At 54.4% G+C, this 23,712-nt stretch overlaps 9 protein-coding genes across 9 annotated transcripts; 5 read left to right on the forward strand and 4 right to left on the reverse strand.

Annotated features, from left to right (window-relative positions):
- Positions 1-4,011: 4,011 nt before the first annotated feature.
- Positions 4,012-5,544, reverse strand: LMH87_008766 (uncharacterized protein; the record flags this gene model as incomplete). The annotated part of the gene is made up of 2 exons (XM_056201994.1): positions 4,012-5,390; positions 5,448-5,544. The coding sequence occupies 2 exons, from the start codon at positions 5,542-5,544 to the stop codon at positions 4,012-4,014; spliced, it is 1,476 nt and encodes a 491-aa protein (XP_056056600.1).
- An 834-nt stretch (positions 5,545-6,378) lies between these two features.
- On the forward strand, positions 6,379-7,470 carry LMH87_008767 (uncharacterized protein; the record flags this gene model as incomplete). The annotated part of the gene is made up of 1 exon (XM_056201995.1): positions 6,379-7,470. One exon carries the CDS (start codon positions 6,379-6,381, stop codon positions 7,468-7,470), a length of 1,092 nt encoding a protein of 363 aa, XP_056056601.1.
- A 426-nt stretch (positions 7,471-7,896) lies between these two features.
- Positions 7,897-8,663, reverse strand: LMH87_008768 (uncharacterized protein; the record flags this gene model as incomplete). The annotated part of the gene is made up of 5 exons (XM_056201996.1): positions 7,897-7,952; positions 8,010-8,103; positions 8,156-8,218; positions 8,508-8,535; positions 8,617-8,663. 5 exons carry the CDS (start codon positions 8,661-8,663, stop codon positions 7,897-7,899), a joined length of 288 nt encoding a protein of 95 aa, XP_056056602.1.
- An 816-nt stretch (positions 8,664-9,479) lies between these two features.
- On the forward strand, positions 9,480-10,633 carry LMH87_008769 (uncharacterized protein; the record flags this gene model as incomplete). The annotated part of the gene is made up of 3 exons (XM_056201997.1): positions 9,480-9,546; positions 9,597-10,085; positions 10,158-10,633. The coding sequence occupies 3 exons, from the start codon at positions 9,480-9,482 to the stop codon at positions 10,631-10,633; spliced, it is 1,032 nt and encodes a 343-aa protein (XP_056056603.1).
- Positions 10,634-11,232: 599 nt separating this feature from the next.
- LMH87_008770 (uncharacterized protein) lies at positions 11,233-12,177 on the forward strand (the record flags this gene model as incomplete). Its single annotated transcript, XM_056201998.1, has 1 exon — positions 11,233-12,177. The coding sequence occupies one exon, from the start codon at positions 11,233-11,235 to the stop codon at positions 12,175-12,177; it is 945 nt and encodes a 314-aa protein (XP_056056604.1).
- A 5,564-nt stretch (positions 12,178-17,741) lies between these two features.
- On the reverse strand, positions 17,742-18,071 carry LMH87_008771 (uncharacterized protein; the record flags this gene model as incomplete). Its single annotated transcript, XM_056201999.1, has 2 exons — positions 17,742-17,933; positions 17,988-18,071. 2 exons carry the CDS (start codon positions 18,069-18,071, stop codon positions 17,742-17,744), a joined length of 276 nt encoding a protein of 91 aa, XP_056056605.1.
- Positions 18,072-18,282: 211 nt separating this feature from the next.
- On the forward strand, positions 18,283-19,767 carry LMH87_008772 (uncharacterized protein; the record flags this gene model as incomplete). Its single annotated transcript, XM_056202001.1, has 1 exon — positions 18,283-19,767. The coding sequence occupies one exon, from the start codon at positions 18,283-18,285 to the stop codon at positions 19,765-19,767; it is 1,485 nt and encodes a 494-aa protein (XP_056056606.1).
- Positions 19,768-20,158: 391 nt separating this feature from the next.
- Positions 20,159-21,185, reverse strand: LMH87_008773 (uncharacterized protein; the record flags this gene model as incomplete). Its single annotated transcript, XM_056202002.1, has 2 exons — positions 20,159-20,994; positions 21,068-21,185. The coding sequence occupies 2 exons, from the start codon at positions 21,183-21,185 to the stop codon at positions 20,159-20,161; spliced, it is 954 nt and encodes a 317-aa protein (XP_056056607.1).
- Positions 21,186-22,748: 1,563 nt separating this feature from the next.
- On the forward strand, positions 22,749-23,072 carry LMH87_008774 (uncharacterized protein; the record flags this gene model as incomplete). Its single annotated transcript, XM_056202003.1, has 1 exon — positions 22,749-23,072. The coding sequence occupies one exon, from the start codon at positions 22,749-22,751 to the stop codon at positions 23,070-23,072; it is 324 nt and encodes a 107-aa protein (XP_056056608.1).
- Between the last annotated feature and the right edge of the window lie 640 nt (positions 23,073-23,712).

Below are 23,712 nucleotides of genomic sequence, written 5' to 3' on the forward strand. Positions count from 1 at the left end.
GGAAGAACAAAAGTTCCTTGGAAGCTAGCCAGAAGGGATGCTACTATTATACCTCGTCCAAGGAGGACGGGTTTGGGAGGGTGTGGGTGGAATGGGTGGAGGAGAGGACGAGGGAGGGGACAGCCGGAGGAGGCGACTGGGGGCGGATGAGGCGCGAGCTGCAAAATCTTGCAGGATTCTCAGCTGAAGCACCTTGATGTCCGCAGGCAACGAGACTTGGCCAGGGGATCAAATCCACTCGACCAGGCTGCCGGAGAAAAGGTGTCTGTGAAGCCACGCGACAGAGGAGCGGAAGTGGTTCGTCTCGGGAAATGAACGGTGGGAATCCGGCTCAGAGATGCCGTACCGACTTGGCGAATCGTCTTGGCAAAGCGTCAGAAATGCAGCTTCTGCTGTGTCCAATGCCGCAGTATGCACGATTGGCGAAGTTTGCCAAGATGAGGCGGACTTGCCAAGGAGGCAGTTGAGAGGCTGTACGATGTTTGAGATGAGGCTTCAGCGCAGAGATATGAGAGGCGCGCGAGAGACGACAACTCTGGAAAGAAGCTTGTATTATGCTTCTGCGGCTTAGATCCCAAGATGTCGTCTGGAAGAGCGGCAGGAGAGTCGTATTGCCGAAAGCAGACTATTTAGAATAGCGCTGTGGGTAACAGATAACGGCTTCGGTGAAGCGCGCGGTGACGGCCCTGGATTAGTGGGTGTCGGTTTGGTTTTGCGACGGGATGTGAGGACGTGATGAGGAATAAAAAAAAATCAATCAGGCACAGAAAGATGAAAATGCCCAGAAGATGAGTGGCGGCGGGTGATCAGCGGGATGGGGAATATGGGGGGACAAAGATAAATACTGGCCGTGGCCGAAAGCAGTCGCCTGTCGAGGAGGGTCGACGCCCGCGGATGCGCCAAGGGCGGGATCTGGGTTTGGGAGGTGGATTTGTTAGGCGAGAACCTTGATGGCCACCCAACTTTTTTTCTTCCTCTGCGTTGGCGCTAGTCGAAGCAAGTGAGGGAAAAACGAAGGTACGAGTCAGTGCGTGATAACGACATCGTCTGCTTTAGATGTCTATTTTTTGTAGCAAGTCCAGGTTCACCTTGTGTTTTCGAATTTTCCGAATAGAGACAGTGCCGCGGAACAAGACTCGCTGCTGTGAGGCGTGGAGGGAACATGGGCCGTCCACCACTCGAGCAATGATCCATGTCGGGTCCTGGTCCCGGGCAAGCCCAGCCTTTTCGTCATTCAGGCTCTTTTTTTTTTTTTAATCATGCGGGCAAGCCCATGCGTTCCCCAGTTTGCCAACCGTAATGCGACCATGCGTGGTCAAGTCCGTGCCAGAGCAGAACAAAGAACTGGGTCTGCCTGCCAACTCTGATATTATGTGGTCGGCATACTCTCGTAATAACCAAAACCTCAGCTCGCTCTTATTCCTGTACGACTGCAGGACACACTTCCCCGGCTGACAGCTGTCTCTGCTGTTGCATTGCAGCTGCAGGGCCTCGTAGTGTAGTGTTGCAGCCCGTCCATCCGAAGGAAGCAGCAGCACGAATACCCTCGACGCAGCCTCCAGAACAGAGCCTTGTCCGCGGTCGCTACCAGTACACAACGTATCAGTACTGATAGAACAGTCGGAGAACTTTCCGCGACATTACTCGCCAGCACTTGCTCGATTGACGAGAGGAGAAAGAACTTTGTGATATGGCGCAGGGATTCGGCGGCGGGGTCCCGCAACGCCATTGCTTCTCATTGCAGCGACGTGCAGCCACGCACCCCCACCTCGGTCCCCACTGGTGGCGCACGAAAGCAGCCACTCAGAAGAGCCACAAAAGCCAGAATTGGCCATCCGGGTTCTCACCTTGGACACCACCCACGACGACGACACTGACTGGCTCCAGTCCTTTTTACTAAACGGAAGACTGGCTCGTTATCAGTATCAACCATCAAGGTGCGCCGCCAGTCTTATTGGCACCTCCATAAAAACCTTCGGTCGCCGTTTGGCCCAAGTTGAGCAGCGAACGAAAAAATTCTAGTGTCGCTAGTACCGGGAAACTAGTGATCTGGCTTGTCGCAATTTCCAGCACCTGAATCATTTTAGTCACCATCAACTGTGAAAAAAAGAAAAAGAAAAAAAACGCAGCTTAATTTCAATATGCATCTATAGTGGAAATACATGTACGTGGAAAGTTTCCGGGCTTGACGACCGATCTGGCTCCATCCCCGAGGAAGGGGCGCACAAAGACGCGCAAAAGCCTTGTTGCGCAATAAACTACACGAGCAAGTGTGGACAACAAAGACAAAGACGGGATGGTGGCCCCCAAACAGTCCGTCGCCTCGTCTGCCCTTTGTGCCTTCCCTCTTCCTATTTTTTTGCCTTTTCTTAATTGGTTCGTTGGCATGCAAGCCACTTCGTCTGAACACTCCGTCCCGTCTGTGGCTGAAAGACGTCTCATCCTGGAACAAGGGTCATGCGAGACATGCCGCTCTTTTCGTAAAGATTTTGCGGAGCATTGCAACGTAGACTGCGATTCCCTTGCCTTGCATTGCGTCTGATGTGCCCTCCGCTACTGGTAGAAAGCACGTTTAATCCGGGCTCAACAGACACGTCGAGGAGAGAAGCGGATGTCATCGAATGACGGTCGTAGAATGCTGTTTTGAGGTGGGCATGGAGAGATGATTTGAGTCAGCCGGAAGATGTCCCTCTCGCTCCGGGAGAAGAGTGCCACATCTCTGAGGATGCGGCAGATGCATCCAACATTCACAAAATTTGTAAGCGGTACACCACAAAATGCGACCTGTCATGCTGTCGCCCACGAAAAGTCGGAACTGATTTGAAAACATTCAGAGACAAATACAGTGAGCGAACTCTTTACCTAAACACAATCTTTTCCACTTTCAACCTGCAGCGCCAACCAAGCAATGCTCAAGTTTGTACTGCAAGTTGATGATCCAGGCTGGAAATGTAAGTTCCACAAAGAGCCGAAAACACCCCCGAACAATGGCTTGCCTTCTGCCGAGAATGGTAACCAGCTACGCAAGATAAGATAAATCGGACAACACCCATCGTAATTGCACACCGTCTTTGACTACAAGTCGCCCACGGCCGCGGCCGACATCCGCGCCGCCTACCCCAACCTGACGCAGGCTTTCGATGGCATCTCGGAAAAGGGCACCCGTGAAGTGGAGAAACCTTTGTTTTCGTTTCGATTATCAGAATTCGTCAAGTCTACCCGCCTTTAGAGATACGCGATCGGCGGTTAGCTGTCACGGAAACCATCTGTAGCAGCAGCCATCTTTTTTCAGCACTACAGAAACCAAATTGAGAGGCCGCTGCCCCTTGCCAATATCTCATCATTGCATATCTAACATCAGTGTCACTTTTGTCTTGATTGTTGCGCCCAGACTGGCGCCAGGTTTTACGCGCACGCATGACCTGCTGTGCGGGCGACAGCCATTAACCTTAGCCGAACGTCTAATCTGAGCCGTCCTCAGCCACCGGCGGCTACCTGCAATTATGCTTTGAAATACATGAGGCACAACACACTACCGCGGCACTCTCATTTTCCTGCAGTTTCGCCGCAAGAACCAAGGCCCCAATGGGCATCACGGGTCTCATTTCGGCGCGTCGGACAGGTTCGTCTTACCACCAGAGTGCCGTCTCTTCATGAAGTATTATCAATTATTTGCTAATTTAATATGAACGGCTCATTAAAGCCGGAAGCCGCCTTTAAGTAAGGGTTTGCTTCCGCCTAGCGAATAATTGTGATGAATGAAGAGCGGGCTTAGCATGCAAACCATTTGGCTGGCCACCATCTCGGGATGAAAGGAGTCACACATTGCAAAAGTCATGCGAGACATGCTGTTCTTTTTTCTTCTTTTTTTCAACAGCCTCCGCAGGATAGTGCTAAACTGCTTGTCGCCCTCAGCATTGCGGCGGATGCGTCAATACGCCCTCGGGTGATCCCTACCAGACACGGCTGGTCGGCCGCAGCACCATTGCTTGGTAGTATTTCCACTTCATTTCAGGATGAGAACTGGATTTCCAGCCCCAGCGTGCGAAACGGCTTGTCCGTGTGGCGGAGGTCAATGCCGCTTCCTAGGCTAAACAGCAGCGACTTGACGCGGCCCTCCCACAGTAGTCCGATGCGCAGGTTCTGGTCGAGGCGCGCCTTGAGCACCCCCGCGTACTCTTCCTCCTCTGTTTCCTTGCACCCAGGCTGCCGGGGAAGCTCGGTATTGTCGTTGTTATTACCCGCGGGAGCCTCTGCCTCTTGACTCTGGGCCTGTACGCCTGTCGCGGAGGTGGTGCTGCGGCTGCTGCTGCTGCTGCTGCTCTCCGCCACATTCTTCCCATCTGCCAAGTCGGCCAGCAGCTTCTCGGGACTGTCGTCCAAGCGCCACTCCATCTTTGCTCTGAAGCTGCGTTCTCGCGGCCGAAGAGGAGATAGGGCAATCGTGTCCGAGGAGGGAGGGGGCCGCGCAAACGGCTTGCGCCAGAGCTCCATGCCGACGGCCCAGGCGCTCTCGTAGCTAAAGACGTTGAACTCCATGCGCGTCGCCAGGCTGCAGTGCTGGCCCGCGACGACCGAGTAGCTCGCGCCGATGCTGCCCATGAGCGGGTTGAGCGTGAGCGTCGCCGCCAGCGGCGTGCCCTTGTGCGACGGCAGCGTCGCAAAGCGCGTCGCCAGGCTGATGCCGCCCGACTTGTTGAGCGTGCCGTAGTAAATCTCGGCGCCGGTGCTGAAACGTCCGTAAATGCGCTCCTTGTCGTTGGGCGGCGGCGGCGGCATCGTCGTCGTCGTCTTGCTGGTTACGATCGCCGCCGGCGCCCCGTCCACCGCAACAGCTCTCGCCTGTGGCTGTTGTTCCGCATCGCCGCCAAAGTTGTATATCCCACGCAGGCCGAGCAGGCCTCCGTCGGACGATGCCAGGCCCTCGATGGCGTATTTCCCCACGTCGTACTGCGCAAGACCAAGCGTCGTGCCGCCGTTGCGCAGGTACTGGCCCGACACGGCGCTAAACTGCACCTGCAGGTGCTGCGAGAGCCGCTTCACCACGAGCGCCTCGAGCTGCGACTGCGGCAGGTAGAGCCGTCCGTAGAATAGCGATGCCTGCGGTTGGCTTCCGTCGCGGCTGCTGCTCGCCTGCAGGGGTTGGAGCAGCGGCGGCTCGGTGGTCGTCAGCGGTGTGAGGGGTCGGTAGGAGCGCAGTAGCGTAGGCAGCGGGACCTTTTCGGATTGGGGTGTGAGAAGCACGCGCAGCGGTACCGAGGAGAAGAGGTACGAGATGGAACCGTCGACGACGCCGACGGAGCCCAGCTGGTAGGACGTAGCAAAGTTGGGGCTCGCGAGGGCGGAGAGGGTGAGGCGCAAGCCGCGCGGCGTCGGAAAGTTTAAGAGAGCTGTTCACACATATCAATCAGCACAATCGTGATATCTCCGAGGTTTGCGCAACCTACCATCGCTCGTGGAATTCAGCGCCGCGTACGAATTGTCGCGGGACCAGCCGGTGGCTTCGTAAAAGGCGCTGTGGACATAGTCCATAAACTCGCGCATCTCGTCACCGTCGCGACATGTATCCGTCAGCACTCGAATGACGAAACTTGTTCGGGCGGCTTCCCGTTCGGAGCGGGATGTCTGAGCGGGTTCGTTGGTCGACAGTCGCAGCCTCGGCGCGAATCATTTTCTTCTTAGGAGTCCTGGTGACGATGTTCGCCGGCAAAACATCGGCGCTAGCGCCTAGTCAAGGAGACATGCGAACGGTTTGATATTCGGCACGCGACGGCGGCCAATTATATTTAGAATGCATCTCGAGCTCAAATTAGGTTCTTGAGCTTGCCGTTCCGAGAAACACGGTTCTCCTCATTTTGTACATGGAGACAGCGGGCAGAATCGTGCCAACTCCCAATTCTACCGAGCTCGACCAAGACCGTTTTGACAACAGTTCAGAAAGTGAACTGACGTGAGACCAAGCTCGTCGTGAAAATAATGCGGCGAGAAAGAGACTAGATCAATTAGAAGCACTTCGTGAAAGTAAGAGGCATAAAACTCTCCCACCACGAACAGCACGCAGCCGGTTGCCCGTTCGGTTTAGGCGCCGAGGCGGAGCTCCACAGCCATACCAGATGGGCCCGAGAAAGCGGCGACGATTGGTCATGACGCAACAAGGTTGCGGTGTTAGCCTCATCATGACCGATGACAAATCTGCCAATTGGCCCTCTAAACCTATCTTTTACCCATATATGAACTCTGATCCAAACCAATTTGGATTTTATCTTCTCTACATCATTTTCTCATCATCCATCTTCCCCTTCAGTTGCCAAGTTCTGAGCTTCTCCCTTGCCGTCTTTGTGTGACCATCACCACTTACACGCTACCCTAAACACCACCATGGCTACCGTCCCCGCCACCATGAAGGCCCTCATCGCCGTCCGCGACGCACCCAACGCCACGGCCCCGTCCTCGGTGCAGGGCCGCGGCGCCACCATCAAGGAAGTGCCCGTGCCGGAAATCACCGACGCCGAGATCCTCGTCAAGGTGACGGCCGTGGCGCTCAACCCCACCGACTTCAAGCACATTGACATGCTCTCCCCCGAAAACTCCGTCGTGGGCTGCGACTACGCCGGCGTCGTCGCCAAGGTCGGCTCCGGAGCCGACGCCGCCAACGCCTGGAAGGTCGGCGACCGCGTCGCCGGCTGGGTCCACGGTGGGTTGTTCCCGGACCGCGGCAGCTTCGCGGAGTACCTCAAGATCGACGCCGACCTGGCCTGGAAGGTGCCCGAGGGCGTCTCGGACCTCGCGGCCACGACATACGGCGTCTCGGCCACCACCGCCGTCCTTGGCCTCAACAAGCACCTGGGCCTGCCCTACCCCAGCACCTCCTCCTCCCCGACCAAGCCTGGCGAGCCCATCCTCATCTACGCCGCGTCCACCGGCGCCGGGCTCTACGCCGTGCGTCTGGCCAAGCTCGCCGGCCGTACCGTCGTGGCCACGGCCTCGCCGCACAACTTTGAGCTGGTGCGGCGCTACGGTGCCGACGACGTCTTTGACTACAAGTCGCCCACGGCCGCGGCCGACATCCGCGCCGCCTACCCCAACCTGAAGCAGGCCTTTGACGGCATCTCGGAAAAAGGCACCACCGAGTTCTGCGCGAGCATCCTGCAGCCCGGCGGCACCGTCATCGTGCTGCTGCCCGCCAAGGCTGCCGAGATTGACGGCGTCAAGATCCAGCACATCCTCGCCTACACGCTCTTTGGCCGCGAGTTCCACATCCTCCCGCCCAAGGGGCCCAAGTACCCCGCCAGCGCCGAGGACCGCGCCGTGCTCGCGCACTTTTACGCCCTGCTGCCCAAGGTCATCGGCGAGCTCGAGCCCATCCCCATCAAGGAGCTCGCGGGTGGGCTCGAGAATCTGGGCGAAGGCCTGAGCCTGCTTCGCGAGGGCAAGGTGTCGGGCACGAAGCTTGGCTATAAGTTCGAGTAAAAAAGCTGTCGGTTTCGATTTGTATTTAGCTCACTAGCTCAGCATACGTTGATAAATGGCGTGGTATAGAAGGCTGCTTAAACTAATGAAGAATGACTAACTTTACGCTCTCATGAACGGAAATATGTTGTTCTGATGCTCACGGTATTTTATTGGTACTATGTAAGCTTCTCTAGAGTGGGAGCGAGCCCAAATCCCAGCCAGCGCGTCAGACCTTGAAAAAAGACTGTACAAAAACACGAACCCCGTTTGCCAATACGCCTCGTAAAACAAATCAAGTGTCTTTGAGATTCCACACAACCTGGTCCTTAACCGACGCAGTCCAAAAAAAGCCTATTTATTTGTGTTGCTCTCCGTGTTGGTGCTAGCCATCTCGACGAGGCTTTTTGTCTTCTATGAATATCATTTTTCAATCGCTTTCGAAGCTCATTCCGACAAATTTTGAATCAGAGAGACGTTGTCACCCTTGAGGAGGATTTGTCCTGCAGCGCTCGCTTGTTAGCTTCATGCCTGGCCACACTGGCCTTGGTTCCACGCACCTAGTGGTCTCCTTGACTCCTTGTCGTTGGTCTTGGTAATCTGGCGGACCTCAACGGCGTCATCGAGAACGAGGTTCATGAACTCATCGAAACCCTGCGTGCCCGGTTAGTGCTGTCCACTACTGGTTGAGTCTGGTGGAGCTCACTCGAATCTTGCCCTCGATGCGGATGCCGAGCTGTTCGTACAGCCAAACGCTAACGGTAGAGTTCTATCATAGAGTCAGTAAAGCTCGTGCGAGTCTTCTCATCTGCCTTTGTGCGCCAGCTGTCTGCGATTCGCGATTCAACCCAAGTTGCTGTAGCCATCGCATGATCAGCGGCACTCTCTCTGCCGGGATGTGCCATCGCCTTGCCGTTGGTGGTTTTCTTTCATGCAGGGCCAAGCGTGACCCAAATAGCCGGTCGTCTCGTTCAGGGCCTGCCGCCGCCAGAATCACAATCGCATCGCTCGCATCGCTGGCGTCGGGGCATCGTCGCCCGTAGATTGGTTGGACTTACGGTCTGCAGAAGCTTGAAGATCATGTTACTGCAAGGATAATGGTTAGCGTTTCATGCGTCAAAGTTGCTGCGAAAAGCAAATAGCATTGGCTGCGGGGTGGCTGCCTACATGGGAGGAAGCAAAACGCGGCGTCCGCCGCCACCACGACCGGTCATTTTGGGCTGTTGTATATGACGTTTCGCAAAGAGACTGAAGCTGAGCAGTGCGCGACTCGGGAATCGCGGCGAATAGGCGGTAGGCAGGGATTGGCGCGTCGGCTTGATGGGCACGAGATGGCTGCCGTTCAAAACTCAGGTCCGAATTGGCGATTTGGCCCACAGAGCTTCCACGAAATTTTGGTGGAGATTTATTAATCCGGCCGCCGCCCGCAGCGTTGACGGGATGGCCAAACAGAAATGCAACTGTTAGTTCCAAAAAGAATAAAAAAAAGCCCAGCGGTTGATTAAGCTGTGATGCGGATGTGCTTATTTCATTGTTTATGTGTACATGCCATGTTTCCAACACCGGACGAGGCTTGACGACGTGCGAAGCACTACCACTAGAACGCCGCTTGACAAGCTCACACGGTTCGCTTTATGCTGAATCGTGGTGTCCGTCTTTGCCAGACCAAGCTGGACTGCCGTGGCCGATGTGATAATGCGCAAAAGAGTAAGACATCCTCAGCCCAAGAGCCCTCCTTTAGCAGTCCGGACATATAGTGCGGAGATATGCGGGCATATGCGGTTATATAGCGGGTTTAATAAAGTAGCACAAGGCGTAAGAGCAAAGAGCATTTACCACATTTTGTTTAATAATCAATAGCCAAGAAGGCACAAAGTAACGAGACCTTTATTGATGATCACATTTATCCATTACCAAGCCGCTAGAAATCTTGAAAAAGATAACTATATAAACCCATAGGCTGCAATGGCGAAACGCAAAGTGTACTCCCTCACTTTTTGAACTATAAATTGTAAAGAAGACTCTAGAAAATGGCCTCGCTTCCATTAATTCTCGTTATTGGTGGGACTGGTGCCCAAGGCCGCCCGGTCGTTAAGTGTAAGTGGCTATTGCTCTCTTTCGTGCTGTTACCCTCTAACACAAACAAGCCCTTTCCCAGAGCAACAGATACAGAGTGAGGGTTCTGAGCCGGAATGCCGAATCTACTCGAGCGCAAGAATTGCTCGAGTTGCCAAATGTGGAAATCGTACAAGGCCATCAAGACAGCCAAGAAGATCTCCATGTTGCATTTGCCGGCGTGTATGGTGCTTGGGTCAACATGGACGGGTTCACGCTTGGTGAAAAGAGTGAGGGTTTCTACGGTGTCAGAGCTTATGAAATAGCAAGGCATCACAATGTGAAGCACTACATTTGGGCAAATTCCGACTACGCTCTCCGCAAATCAAATTGGGACGAAGCTTATCACTGGGGCCACAATGACGCCAAGGGCCGAATTGGAGACTTGATACTCAGCCATGGTCAAGAAGGCATGAAGACGACACTTCTGACTACTGGACCATATATGGACATGCTGTTCGATGGCATGTTTGCCCCTAAGCAGCAGGAAGACGGGTCGTTCCATTGGATCAATCCTGCCGGTGCGTACATCTTCTTCATCTATCGCTGATGGATACAAGTCGCAACGCAATACTAAACAAAGAGTTGGATAGCAGCCCATGGAAAAATCCCACTAATTGCGTTGGATGATGTTGGCGTCTACAGCGCTTGGATTTTCGATAATCCGACAGAGTCTGCCGGAATGGACCTTGAGGTTGCGACCGATCAGGTTAGCATGGACGATATTGTCGCAACGTTTACCAAAGTTACTGGTATCAAGGCGAAACACGTCTATCTTCCGTTTGATGAGTACGCTCCATTAGCTGAACCATATCCAAATGCATGGGCAAATTGGGCGGCAGGACCCGACGCTCCTCGTGATGCGAGCGTCATGACTTGGCGCGCAAACTTCTCGGCCTGGTGGCGTTACTGGGGTGAAGGCAAGGGAGCGACACGAGATATGGCGTTACTGGACAAGATACATCCGGAGCGCATCAAAAGCTTGGAGGCTTGGATGGTAAAGGTTGGTTATGATGGCAAGGGCCGACCAATTTTGAAGGGACTGGAGGATTTACGACATGGAAATTAAGAAGCGAGTCTATGGTTATTAGCTGTAGTTCGGCAGTAGTAATACCAACCCAGCCACGTTATATGCAGTTGCCTGTCGAAACATGCCAGGCCCTTCCTATCGCGCCAAGTACGTGCCGAGCTTGACCTCATTGAATCCCGCCAGTGTACGAATCCCGACCGCAACGCTGCCCCCGCGCCGCAACGAAGTCTCTCGGAATAGTCACCTATCAAGTCTCATGCTGGTGCGCCTCATATGGCAATATCTAGGCTCCTGGTACAATCGGAACTTAACCCGCTGAGATAATTCTTCCACGACTTAGCGATAGCCTGCATGTTTCGCAGCGCCTAGGGTTGCCTTCTACCACTTCTTACTCAATTGTCAGCAACATACAAGACAAATGCATGTAATCTGATGCTCATTACAATTACTGCATTATTAATCCGCAATTATCTCAAGACAAATGGGGATCAGCGGAGTCGATGAAGTCGCACGAGGGGAAGACACGCAGGCGTCCCTCAGTATTTAAAAGAAGAACGAAGCCCGAAGTTTTCAGACATCGCTACTCATAACTGCCTGACTTTCGACAATTAGCACAAGTACGACGAAATCAGTACAAAATGGCAACACAACAGACGGCAAAGACGCTATATCTTCAAGCGCAGGGAGTTGGCTATGCGTATCGTCTCATTGGCAATGCCAGCGACTCATCTCCTCCTTTGCTCATGCTCAATCACGTTCGCGCCACCATCGATACGTGGGACCCAGAAGTCATCAACAATCTCACTGCTACTGGCCGACAAGTCATCACCTATGATTACGCTGGCATAGGCCACAGCGGCGGCCCTGTTGCACCCAGCATCAAGGTCTTTGCACTCAACCTGCTCGCCTTTCTCACCGCTCTTCTCCCGACCTTGGGTGCTCATCAAGTTGACGTTTTGGGGTTTTCGATGGGCGGTTACGTCGCCCAACAACTTACTCTCGACGCTCCGAATATCGTGCGGAAGCTCGTGCTCGCCGGCACGGGTCCTAGCCTTGGTCCCGGGCTCCAACGCCCGATGAACGAGGTTCAGTCCACCGTCTTCAACCCAGAGCCCGGCCCTCCTACGATTGAAGCGTTTTTCCCCTCCTTCACTACCGGCAGCCAGGGTGCAGCGTGGTTTAACCGCAGCACCGGGTCGCGAAGTGCCATTGCAGGAAAGGACGGGGAGCCTGAAATTGCCCCATTCACGACTGGCGAAGGTCTTGTGAACCTGACCCAGGCGTACCTTACGTGGGATGCTGATCCTGTGCCTTATTCACTTCTTCAAACTATTCAAAAGGAAGTCTTGGTCACCAGCGGCAGCAATGACCTGATTGTTCCCACGCAAAACTCGTTTGTCCTGGCAAGACAGTTGCCGAATGCAAATCATGTCATGTTTCCGAGCAGTGGCCACGGGCACCTATTCCAGTATGCTGGCTACTTTAGCAAGCTAGTGACTGAGTTTTTGAGTGGCGAGTTGCCAACTGCTTCGTTTTCAGCCGGCAAAGCACCTGCGCTTGGCTCATATGGGTCAATTAACTGAGGTTATTCGTTTATTGGTTCTAGTTTTAGCATAGTGGACATGCGAGTTAGTTGGGTGAATGGGATGATCTTTTTAAAAGATAATTTTATATAAGGGATTAATTTTTTAGAAAATCGGAAACTTTAAAGCTATCATATCTATCAAAACCCTCTCCTTTACAGATTCCTAAAAAATCCTTAGGTTGGATTGATATTCTAGTAGCCGTACGTATTGTAGGATTCCGAGAAATTTGGCAACTTGCTGCCTTTTCGACCAGGTGCATCACGTGCGGACAGGGGAGCTGCGGTTGGTTGGCTGGCTGAGTCAAGCCTGTCGGTGCGCGACCGTTGAGGTATAATCTTGGCCTCATGATGTTTCAAGTACACAATTATACAGGACTGCCGCGTTATTTTGGCTGCATTATTGGTTTCGGGAAATTCGCCGAAACGATTCCTCGATTGTCGGTGAGCCCTAAAGAACAAGGCTTTTCCAGCTGGAAATTTCTCCGACGCCACGAGCTAACGTTAACGTTAGACCCAGGCACGCAAAGGAGATGGAGCTTCCAATTCCCCTTCTAGATCAGTCGCCGAGCCTCACATCCAGGCAGTGCAGCTTGGAGGGGGAAAAAAAACCTATTAAAAAAATCCCTTGCGATCATCTGCCACTCTCTAGCTGTTATTACAGTGGATATCTCATACGAGTAATGGTGCGGCCCCCTTGTCAGCGACCGCGCCAGTTTATTGCCGTCGGCCAGGAACGTGGACCAAGAAAAAAAAGAAGAAGCTGCGGCAGGAATAAAAAAAGTGATCGGCCGAAGCTGCCCGTGGCAAGCCATGGCGACGGGTCCCACGCTGAGCCGCATTGCAATGACAAGATGGCGCGAAAGAAAGGACGAGGCCAGTTAAACTCGGTGCGCACGACAAGTTCATGCAAGGCACGGGCCAGGGTGTATACATTTTTGTCGCATGTCTTGAAGATGGATCGGGCCCCATCCTCTATCCACCGGAGAATCATGCGCACAGTCAGTTTTGTAGCTGATGTTTGATGTCCTTTATGGCGTTGAAATGTCACCATCCACGGCCTTGCAGTGCCGCCTTTCAGAGACCCAGGCCGGGCGGGCGCCCGCGGGGCCGACCAAGTAAGTGGCTACAGTTGCTTCGAGACCGTTGGAGGCAGTATTAGGCGGCCGTGGCTGAAGTATCACCGACGTTGCCAATCGGCAAGCCGTTTGAATTTAAACGAAAGCCTCGTTCATCACCTTCTGCTGCCGGTCAAGTGCGGTGTACGTGGCAGCCGGCGACGCATGCGCGCCTTGCCTCTGGAGGTCAACGTGGCCGCGGCCGCGACGGCTGGCTTACACGCGCCTTTCCTCTGGAGGCTGCTCACTCGCAATGGCTGCATGCCGGACCGCATGCGCGCCTTACCTCTGGAGGCCAACATGCCCGCGAAAGCTGGTTTATGCGCGCCTTACCTCTGGAGGCTGCTCGTCCGCAACGGCTGCATGCGCGCCTTGCCTCTGGAGGTCAAGATGGCCGCGACAGCTGGCTTACGAATACACGCGCCTTGCCTCTGCAGGTCATTAATCCGCAATGGCTGCATCCCGCACCGAGACTGAAGAAATATGGCAAAGGACATGTGATTGAAACCTGTTTTTGTTTCTTTTCATGTGCGCAAGTTGTTTCCTCTGCAAGTAAGATTTGCACGTTGACTGGCTTCAATGTATCAAGTTCGCAACATGTGGTGCTGGGAGTGAGTTTAGCAAGCTTGTACCAGTACTTGGCACCGCCAGTAGCGATTTGCAGGCATGAATTGCGTCTTTCCAGTTATATATATATAGAATGAGCTGATTTGTGTATTCTCAAACGTAAATAATGGGACAGGTTTAAATATGCGCACCAGCAGAGCACGCAACGGTGCGCGGATTCCACCGAGCGGGTATAGAGCCGCAGTGGAGCAATGTGGCCATGCCGTGTAAGGGCAGTGAAGGGAGAATTCTCTTTCCCATTGCCACTTTGGGAAATGAAGCAGTGGCTACGCCGTGGTATTACTCCGTGCTACTCCGGGCTTCATGTGTAAGTGTGAACATGGCGAGTGCCCGACTGGTATGGACCTGTGTCGTTGCGCTGCGATGAGCAATTATTTACAGTGTGGTTAAACTGGGCGCATTTTGGGCACTATACTACCAATTGCTGAGTTGTGTGGAATGCACGGATTGTGTGAAAACGGTTGGCTGTCGGCACCTGACGGCTCGGAGCCAAATGTACAAGGCGCACGCAACTGTCAACCAGTCAGCCCAGGGATACCTCTTTCGTGCGGTGCCGAAGCCCAGCCTCTCTCTCGGCGCGATCGTACATAAGCTACGGCCGTACCAGGATTCCGAGAGCCCCGTTCAGCCACTTTTCTCTCGCCCTAAAGGTTTTTATTTAGTGCCACTGAACCAGCTACGAGACGTGACAAGCCACGGCGAATCGGTTGCATCCGAGGCCACACACACCACCCAGCTAGCCCGCGTGCGCCTTGCAGACGACGAGGAGCGATCCACCAACTACATGGCGACAATGGCAGCAACACGGCCAAAAAGTCCACGGCCCGATGTCGGGACGCCATTGTAGCACTTTTGTCAGCAACCAACTCTTGGGGGCTGTTTTGGCGCAAGGCGAGGCGCCTCATTATGATGACCTATGAGTCAAAAGAATCATCGACGTCCCCCGTGGGGGATTAGTGGCTGCCGCAAAGGGCGCGGGGAGAAAAAGTACCTAGCCCACGCAGCCAGAGTTGCGACATGCATGAGACGGGAATATTTTTATTCACACCTTTTACAAAACACGGGCGGCAGGCGGGACGGAGAGCCACTCGGCCAGTCGATGGAGCTTGCTGGTGTCGGGTTGGCCATTTATGGATCACATGTGGACATTGGCATGACATTGCGCAGAAACCACATGTATGAACAACCACGCCGTGTTGCTGTCGACACGGTTGTGGACAGTTGGACAGCGCGAGTAAATCGCTTGGACGGACGGTACTAGGAGCGGTTTAAACGGCACGTCGGCCGGCCTGCAGATGGGTGCGACAAGAAACGAGACAAAACCGGGAATACGGTGGTATTGACGGCAGATCGCTGACAGGCTTGCGAATGAGCACCGAGGCTGGCAAGCCAGTAAGAAGGCGAGAGCAAGCACCCAAAAGTGAGTAGATCTGGCTCTGTGCATGCGACGACCGTCGAACCTAGCAGCCATGCAGCACTGGACCATGTAACGGTGCCAGTAGTACAACCTGCGCAAGCCATCGTGATGAGAAAAGTGAAAAACCTAGAATCAAATGTAAATAGCCCTTGATGCCTAGTTGCGATGGAGACAGTAGAGCGGAGATGCTCGATCCATTCATACGACCCTGGGCTATAAATCGATGAACAATTTTTCTTCTCGTTGCAGGACTGGGGTGGGCGTAGTAGAAAATCAGGTACTTGGACGTCATCCGCCTAGAAGAGCCTGGAAGGAGCGCTGAAGATATAGGCGACCAAGCCCCGGAAAGCTCGTAACCAGTACCTAGAGCGTGGTGCGTTACGGGGGGGCAACGGGCATGCTACAGGGTGTGAGGAAAACCTTTCAGGGCGCCCTCCAGCAAAATTTTCCTTTGGTTACCCACCGCCGGGTCTGGATGGTAGCGTCACTGGGGCGAGCCAAACGAATCGGTCGGTGGTGCAGCGCAGCGTGCCCAAGGAAAAATTTCCTCGGCCCACTGCAAACCGCGAGGGGCGTGTGGCTACGAGACTGCTCAGTATGAGTCGGAGCCGGGCGGTGAACTCCAAGTATGGTATATGCACGAGGTATCTGACTACTGCTGCTAGTGAAGCTCTGGCTAGTCGCAACTCTAGCCAAGTCGCAGCGAGTAATCAGCCTTTTGTTTGTTTTTTCGTGTTGTGTCTTTTTTTAGGTGGTGACATTGGCTAGCCGGCTTTCGCTCTCTCGCCCGTTGTCCGTGGCATTCGGCATGAAGAACTGTTTATTGCCTTTCATCTTGCCCCCCCCCCCGGCCTGATTGGTCCACAAGATGTGATCAGCCGTTGATGCATGTAAGATGCTGGGTTAAAAAAGAAAGCAGTAAAGTCGCAGCAAAAGTCATCTCGCGTCCGCATCGTGGCGAGTCGGATCTCGAGTCTTGGCCGCTTTTTTTTTTTTCGTTGCTGCGCGGGCTCCGGAGGCAGAGACCCGCAGTTCCGGAGCATCGAGCAAGGTCAAGTGGGGCGACAGTCCGGCGAGAGCGTTTGACGACCCGGACAGGGAAACTAGGTGTAGGCATGTACTGGGCTAGGAGCGCGTGATTACTTGCACGATGAGAATAATCAGAGCTGATTTAGAATCGTTGCTTTCGAATTGAACAAACAGCTGAGAGTCGCAATGGTAGTTAAAATCTTTGTAATGCACAAGATCGGCCTTGCATTGCTAAGCAAGCAAGCCGCAACGGCGGCCAGCCCATGACGTGCTGCAGCGAATTGCGCACGCCGCTGGGATGACAAAGCCCCCGCCGACGTCGCTGTAGCAAAAAAAGCCACAGGTAGGTACAGATTCACGACATGCGCTGTGCGCCCTGCCGTCTTGAACGGTCAGATGACGCCTGTTTCATTTCCGAGCTACCTACGTCCGCGCGAATCGACTGTTGGAGGAATAGCGGCGACAGGGCGACAAGTCCAAGGGCGTATTGCGTGCGAATTCAGCCCCATGAAGAAGACAAGGAGACACGTTGAGCACGATCCCAAGGTATGTAACAAGAGTGATAATTATGGCGAGATGTGAAATATAATCTGTGGTGAATACCTAACTATTGAGACGAAAATACGGTGTCTAAAACTATGGCCGCCGTCGCCATTCGCCTGTATGCTGAGTTGCATCAACAAGTGTCTGCTAACGTTAGTACGTGGTGGGACCGCTGCAGCGAAAAGTAACTTTTCGAGTGACTCTTGTTTGCTGGCAACTGGCAGCTGGCAGGCGTCGTTTGCGCCAGCCCAGGGCGCGCATGGCTCCACTGTCGACAAGTACAGTGGACTCGTTGCTCGCAACTGTGACTGACTGACTGACTGCTGGGGAGGCCTTGGGGGCGTGCGCTGGCTGGGTCCAGGGGTGCCGCTAGGCGGTACGTACTGTGCCTGGCTCCATCGTAGCCCATCAATGTACATGTTTTCTGGGTCCCTCATCGGCCGTCGACGGCTTCTGGCCCGCGAAACAAACGGAATCCAAGGTCGAGTCTTTTGCTCGGCCTTCGCTCTTCATGCCTCCCACCCACCCGTATAATACTCCTCGATGCCCTCTTCCCCATCTTCTTTCCTGCCTATTCTCTTATCTTGCAAGAACCGTTACCCGTCTCTACCTACCCCAGACTACACTATCTGCATCTCCCCAGCATCATATCTACTGCAGCCTGCATCATTCCTCTTGCACCACCACCTGCTACCTGCCTGACACCGCCTGCCCAGGTATAGCTTCATACGTCTGGATATCACCACACATCTTCGTCATACGCTCCTACGCTAAACCGATCCTTGACGTGCAGAGCACATCAAGCCCGAAAAATCAGCGACGCACACACGGCTACACGGCATCGCACCACACCCTGGCCGCTAGATCAAGCCCTGCAGCATCCTGCGCTATTCCCAGTTCCCAGCGCACATCAAGCTCGGCATTCGCCTTCCGTCCTCGACCTCCGCCAATCGACATTGTGTGGCGCCCTGCACTAAAACGCCCGATACTATATTTCTCCTCGGCAGCATTACAAAGCGTCACCTGTGCCGTCGTCATAAGTTTGAATGAGTGCATAGCTTGAAACCATTGGCTTACACTCTCGCGCCTCCGACGAACGGACACCACCACCTGCACACCACACCCGGCCTGCACCTTTCGCAGCCACAATTTCTCTGCCATAGCAAGGCTCGAGTCGTGCCCCTCCTGCTGTCATCCCAAGACGCCAAAGCAACTTCAAGGAGGGGTACGCTGGACTTTTATAAGCAGTCTTCCTAATCGTCTACCATCTAGCGACGCTGGTAATTGAAACAGCGACGACAACCGCCACATCATCACCACAACCCACTTACACCACCACGCCGCTGCGCCCAAGCGCACCGACACCGACAACATGCCTCACCTCGTCTCCAGCTTCCTGCGGTCCTCGTCCGGCAACATTACGCACATTAAAAACGCCGCCCGCTCCCGCACCGCTTCCCGCAACGCCTCGTGCGAGTCCTCCAGGAACAACTCCGTCTCCGGCAGCCCCTACGAGTCCGACGCCGACGAGCACGCCGTCAAGCCTCACGATCTGATTGAGGCCGTCAAGAAGCACCACAAGCTCTCGCTTCCCTTTGGCCGCTCCTCCACCTCGCCCGTGCGCGAGCTGAATCCCGCGTCCTGCAGCGTCGCCGCCGTCGACTGGAGCATTGAGAGCCCGCCCATCATCTTCCACGGAACCCGCGAGGACAGCACCGGCGCCATTGTCTCTGGCCAGATCTTCCTCGACATCAAGGACGACGTCGTCGAGATGGACAGCTTCAAGGCCAACCTCAGCATCCACACCACGTACAAGCGCCCGTGCCAGAGCCACTGCGCCGACTGCCAGAACAAAATCACCGAGGTGCAGGCGTGGGTCTTTCTCGACCACGCCACCAAGCTGCACCGCGGCAAGCATGCGTTTCCATTTTCCGCGCTGCTCAACGGCGAGCTACCCGCGAGCACAAACACCCCTCTCGTCTCCATCGCCTACGAGTTCAAGGCCGTGGCGCAGGTGTCGCGCCACGCCACCGGCACCACCATGCCCATCCAGCTCAAGTTTGACCGCACGCTGCTCGTCAAGCGCTCCGTCCCCGAGCCGCTCTTCCCGCACCACTCGGTCCGCGTCTTCCCGCCCACCAACATCAAGGCCAGCGCCGACTACATCTCGGTCGTGCACCCGACCAGCACCAACAAGCTGACGCTCAAGCTCGACGGGCTCATGACGCACAACGAGAAGGTCAAGACGGTCGATCTGTGGAAGCTGAAGAAGGTGACGTGGAAGCTCGAGGAGACGATCAAGACGGTCGCCCCGGCCTGCGAGAGGCACGCGCCCACCGCCAGCACTGTCGGCGACGTCAAGGGCACCGCCCGCAACGAGGTGCGCGTCATTGGCGAGAAGCAGCTGCACGAGGGCTGGAAGTCGGACTACACGGGCCACGACGGCTCCGTCGACATGGAGCTCGACTACAGCGTCAGCCAGGCGCGCAACCACGCCGGCGAGCTCAAGTACGCGTGCGACACCAAGACGGCCGACGGCACCGAGGTCTCGCACTCGCTGCTGCTCGAGCTCATCGTCTCCAAGGAGTACGCGCCCGAGGGCAAGGCTCACCAGGCCACACCCACCGGCACCGGCCGCATCCTGCGCATGCACTTTGGCGTCGTCCTCACGGAGCACTCGGGCCTCGGCGTCAGCTGGGACAACGAGTCGCCGCCCATCTACGAGGACGTGCCCCCCAGCCCGCCCGCCTACCCGCTCGAGTCGCCCGTCGACTACCAGGACCTCGAACCTCTCTACGCGCGCCCTTCGAGCATTGACGCCTCGGCGTCTGATGAGGAGGAGCCGACATCATCATAGCAAGCACGCATGCATAGCATTTTTTTTTTTCAGCTCTCGAGTGCTTGACTCTTATGATTTGCAAAAAGAGCGCTTTTTTTATGTTCAAACTTTTAACAATATACCCCGGCAGCGAACAACGGCACTGCATCGGAAGGATCTTGGGTTTTCGTCTTGTTGCAATTTTTTTTGTTTTCGTTTCTATTATAATACATGACGACTTATGAAACCATGAATGCGAACAGGCTACTCCGCTCTTAGAGCTTACTTGGCACAAGAACACTGCCCGCAAACATAAGATATCTAATATATACAATGAAATACACGACCAGTACATTCTGCTCAATGCGATGCTATACAATGCTGAAATCATGTCTCATCGAGATTATGCACCCTTTTTCTATGTGGAGCTTTAAGCTGCCACGGCCGGCGCCCCCCAGTAATACGTGAAGATGTCAACACCCATGTACTCATCCTTGTACGTCTTTGCCGCGCCGTCGTCTTCCCTCGCCGCGCCCGCGCACACAATCAGCGGCATAAAGTGCTCGCCGCCTCGTGGCGGGTGCATCATGTCCGCGTGCGGAAACTCGCGCCACCTCGCCACCTTGGCCTCTCTCTCCGTGCCATTCGCCGCCGTCACGGCCTCTGTCAGCGCGCCGTTCCACTCGTCCGTCTTGGCTTTGAACGCCAGCCAGCCTTTGTCGAGGGAGTTGCCCGAGAAGCCGCGCAGCGACTGCATGATGCCCAGATTGTGAAACGAGGCGAACCCGGACCCGACGATGGCAACGTTGTCGTCGCGCAGCGCCGCCAGCGCGCGGCCCATGCGCAGATGCTGCGCGGGATCCTCGCTCTCGAGCACCGAGACCTGGACGACGGGAATGTCGGCGTCCGGGATGGCGAGCTTGAGCGGGACAAAGACGCCGTGGTCCCAGCCGCGCGTGGAGTCGAGCGTCGGGGCGAGGCCCTGGGCGGTCATGGCGGCGGCGACGGCGGCGGCGACGTCGGGCGCGCCGGGCGCCGGGTACCTGACGGCGTAGGTCTCGGCGGGGAAGCCGTAGTAGTCGTAGAGGAGCGCGGGGGAGGCGCCCGAGGAGATGACGGGGTGGGGGGTGGTCCAGTGCGCGGTGACGAGGACGATGGCGCGCGGGCGGTGGGCGGGCGAGTCGAGGCGCAGGATCTGCGGGATGCGGTTCCGCAGCGAGGCGATGATGGTTTTATGGCCGGGATCGCCCAGCAGAGGCATCGGGCCTGTGTTGGTCGAGACAAGTTAGCGGGAAATGCGACGACGGCTTCTCGGAATGGAGAGTTCCGAACAACGTACCTCCGCCGTGGGAGAGGGCAATGACGGGACCGACGAGGGGCATCGTGGGCGGGGAGGAGCGGAAGAAGCGTAGCATAAACGGGGTGAGCAGGGCGAGTACGATCCAGATGAGGTCCATTTACTGCATTTTCATTGCGCACGTTCAAGGAAACAGGGCAGGGAAGAGGGGATTGCTGGCTTATATGGAGGCTCGGAAGTGTGGTGGGCGAGGAAGGAAAAGTGGGAATACAATGGCCATCTCGGCGACCAAGTGGGAGAGAAGAAAGAGAAAGCAGCGCTTATCAATCAGCGCACCACCCCGAGCAGGAGGGGGGATTGCGAAATAGCCGCGCGCAGTATCCGGGAGCCCGGGGGAAGTGGGTACGAAAGACCGGGAGGATGGATATATGGCTTTTATTTTCAAGGAATTATAAATCGTTGGTAATACATGGGGCGTCAGAGGCAATCATCCTTTGCAGACCAACTCACGATCTGGACGAATGTTTGTAAAAAGGCAAAAGCCGCATCTCGCCATCTCGCCCATCTGCTGGTTGTGTAGCAATCTGCATTATCGGCATCGCAATTGTCTTTGCACCGAAAATAGTGACGCGGTCGTTGCCCCGTCCCCCTCTCCTGGGGTTGACGTCCTGGAAGTGAAATCTACCATGTTGTGTGTGTTTTATGCGAGGTGAGTAAGGCCGGCCACGGCTTGGATGAATTGGTAATTTAATACATGCTGTTAGGGAACTGAGTCAAGTAGCGAGAAATGAAAGCCAAGTTTTTTTTTTTGGTATACCAGATTAAAGATTAAGGTAGATTAATTAATTTGGCCGCCTTGGACTTGGTTGGGTATATGACGCAGTCGTGGCAGTGTGGCTGATTGAGTGCTTTCCATGGTGTAACTTAGCAGCTAATAATGCACATGTTTTGATGCCACTCCATTTCCTCCGCGCTCCTGTACCGGTAATAATGGATAGTTGCAATATGCAAACGCTAATCGAGGAAAAGCCGACTTGAAGCAATGATCGCAACGTCGTGAGAACATTTAGAAGGGCATGTCTAACTTGTCTCGATTATAGACATGCCATCGACATACAATTGGGCGGACAAGGGATACATTGCAAGAGCGTCATCGGCACCAAACTCGTAAATCGACATGACGCGATGCCATCAACATTATTGTACGAGTATAATGTCCATCATTCGGTTGCTGCTGAGCTTGGTTTATTTGAGAACTTCCCAGTCACTTTATAGCGTATTCTCTGCCCTGGCGCAAGCGAGACACAGCAAATTACTGTCTCTATGCTATTCAATCTCTGTGGTGTTTTGGTCCATGCCTCAAAGTGTCTACCATTATTCTGAATCAACGCCACTTTTCCCCCACTGACGGCCCTAGAAGGGTCTTGTACCTTGTGCTTAAAGTTGGACCTCTAGCCCGCAAACGCGCTGACGTAGATCACGATCGGCCCTCTCATTTACCAAAGCGCAGCGAGAGTCAAGACACGATTACGGTTGCCTAGGAGTACATTGAATATGTGATTTTTCTCCTTTTTTTATAAGACGTGGAGTATTTATATGGCAAAGTCCGCTGTATAAACTATTTATTGTTTGAATGGTCATAGGCCTTACAGAAGTGACGTTTTAACAAATCGACATTTACTTTACTCTACAACATCCCGACTACTGCATTTCCATTGCCAAAATGAAGGCCGTGGTCATCTTTTCCGCTATTGTTGGGCTGGGGCTTGCTGCGCCGCCATTGAACGCCGGGTCCGGGCTACAAACACGAGAAGAGGCCGTCGGCGGCAGTGGCTGCCTCGTCTTCGGCCTCTGCAAGCCCCTGAAGCAGCAACTTGAAAAGGCGAATGACCCCAGCGCCCGTAAGGCTTATGATTCCTGCAAGAAGAATCCCAAGGCCGTCGGGAGAATTTGCAGCCCCGCCGCTTGCAACGCTATCGCTGGTGCTCTGAATCTCAACCCTGCAGCTGACGCTGCTGCTGGCGCTATTTGCGCCACACTAGGCTAGGTGAGTACTTCCCCAAGGCGACCAACACGCTCAATATGAGTTCTGGCCGAATGCTTACATGAATCATGATGGATGGGAACTAGAAGACCAACTGATTTAATGGCCCATGCCGCTTCTATTTCGTGGGCTTCAGTCACTGCATGGAGCTGTGCGCTGGAGTTCAAGTTCAGCCGACCGTTGGTAGAATTTCCGTCGTTCTTCCTAGAACTCAAGGAATATAATATTTCGGGGACAAAATCACCTATCTGTCATTCGAGATTTCCGTTATCTGGTGCTGTTGTATCTCTTCTCGTATTTGTTAATGATGTAGGAGACAGTGCGCTTTTAATCTTTTGTGACAACATGTGAAGATAAATGTAGTATGCTTGGGGGAAATACCTCGCACATCGCGTACGTGACATTAAGAACCGCTTCTCTCTTGCTTCTTATAGCCGAAGACTACCTGAAGATATATCCTAATCCGTTACCTCGTCGTGGAAATGCGACAGGCCATAATCTGGCGTTGATTCAATAGCCGAGTCGGCGCTACAGAAATTTGTGGCGGCTACTGCAGGTTCGCCACTGGCGCAACCATGGATTATAGATCTCGGCCCTGCCAAGGTTGTAACTAGTGAGCCCTTTGAACAAACTGACCGAGTTC

This window comes from Akanthomyces muscarius, assembly GCF_028009165.1.
Source record: "Akanthomyces muscarius strain Ve6 chromosome Unknown contig_18, whole genome shotgun sequence".
In the NCBI taxonomy this organism is placed as follows: Eukaryota; Fungi; Ascomycota; class Sordariomycetes; order Hypocreales; family Cordycipitaceae; genus Akanthomyces; species Akanthomyces muscarius.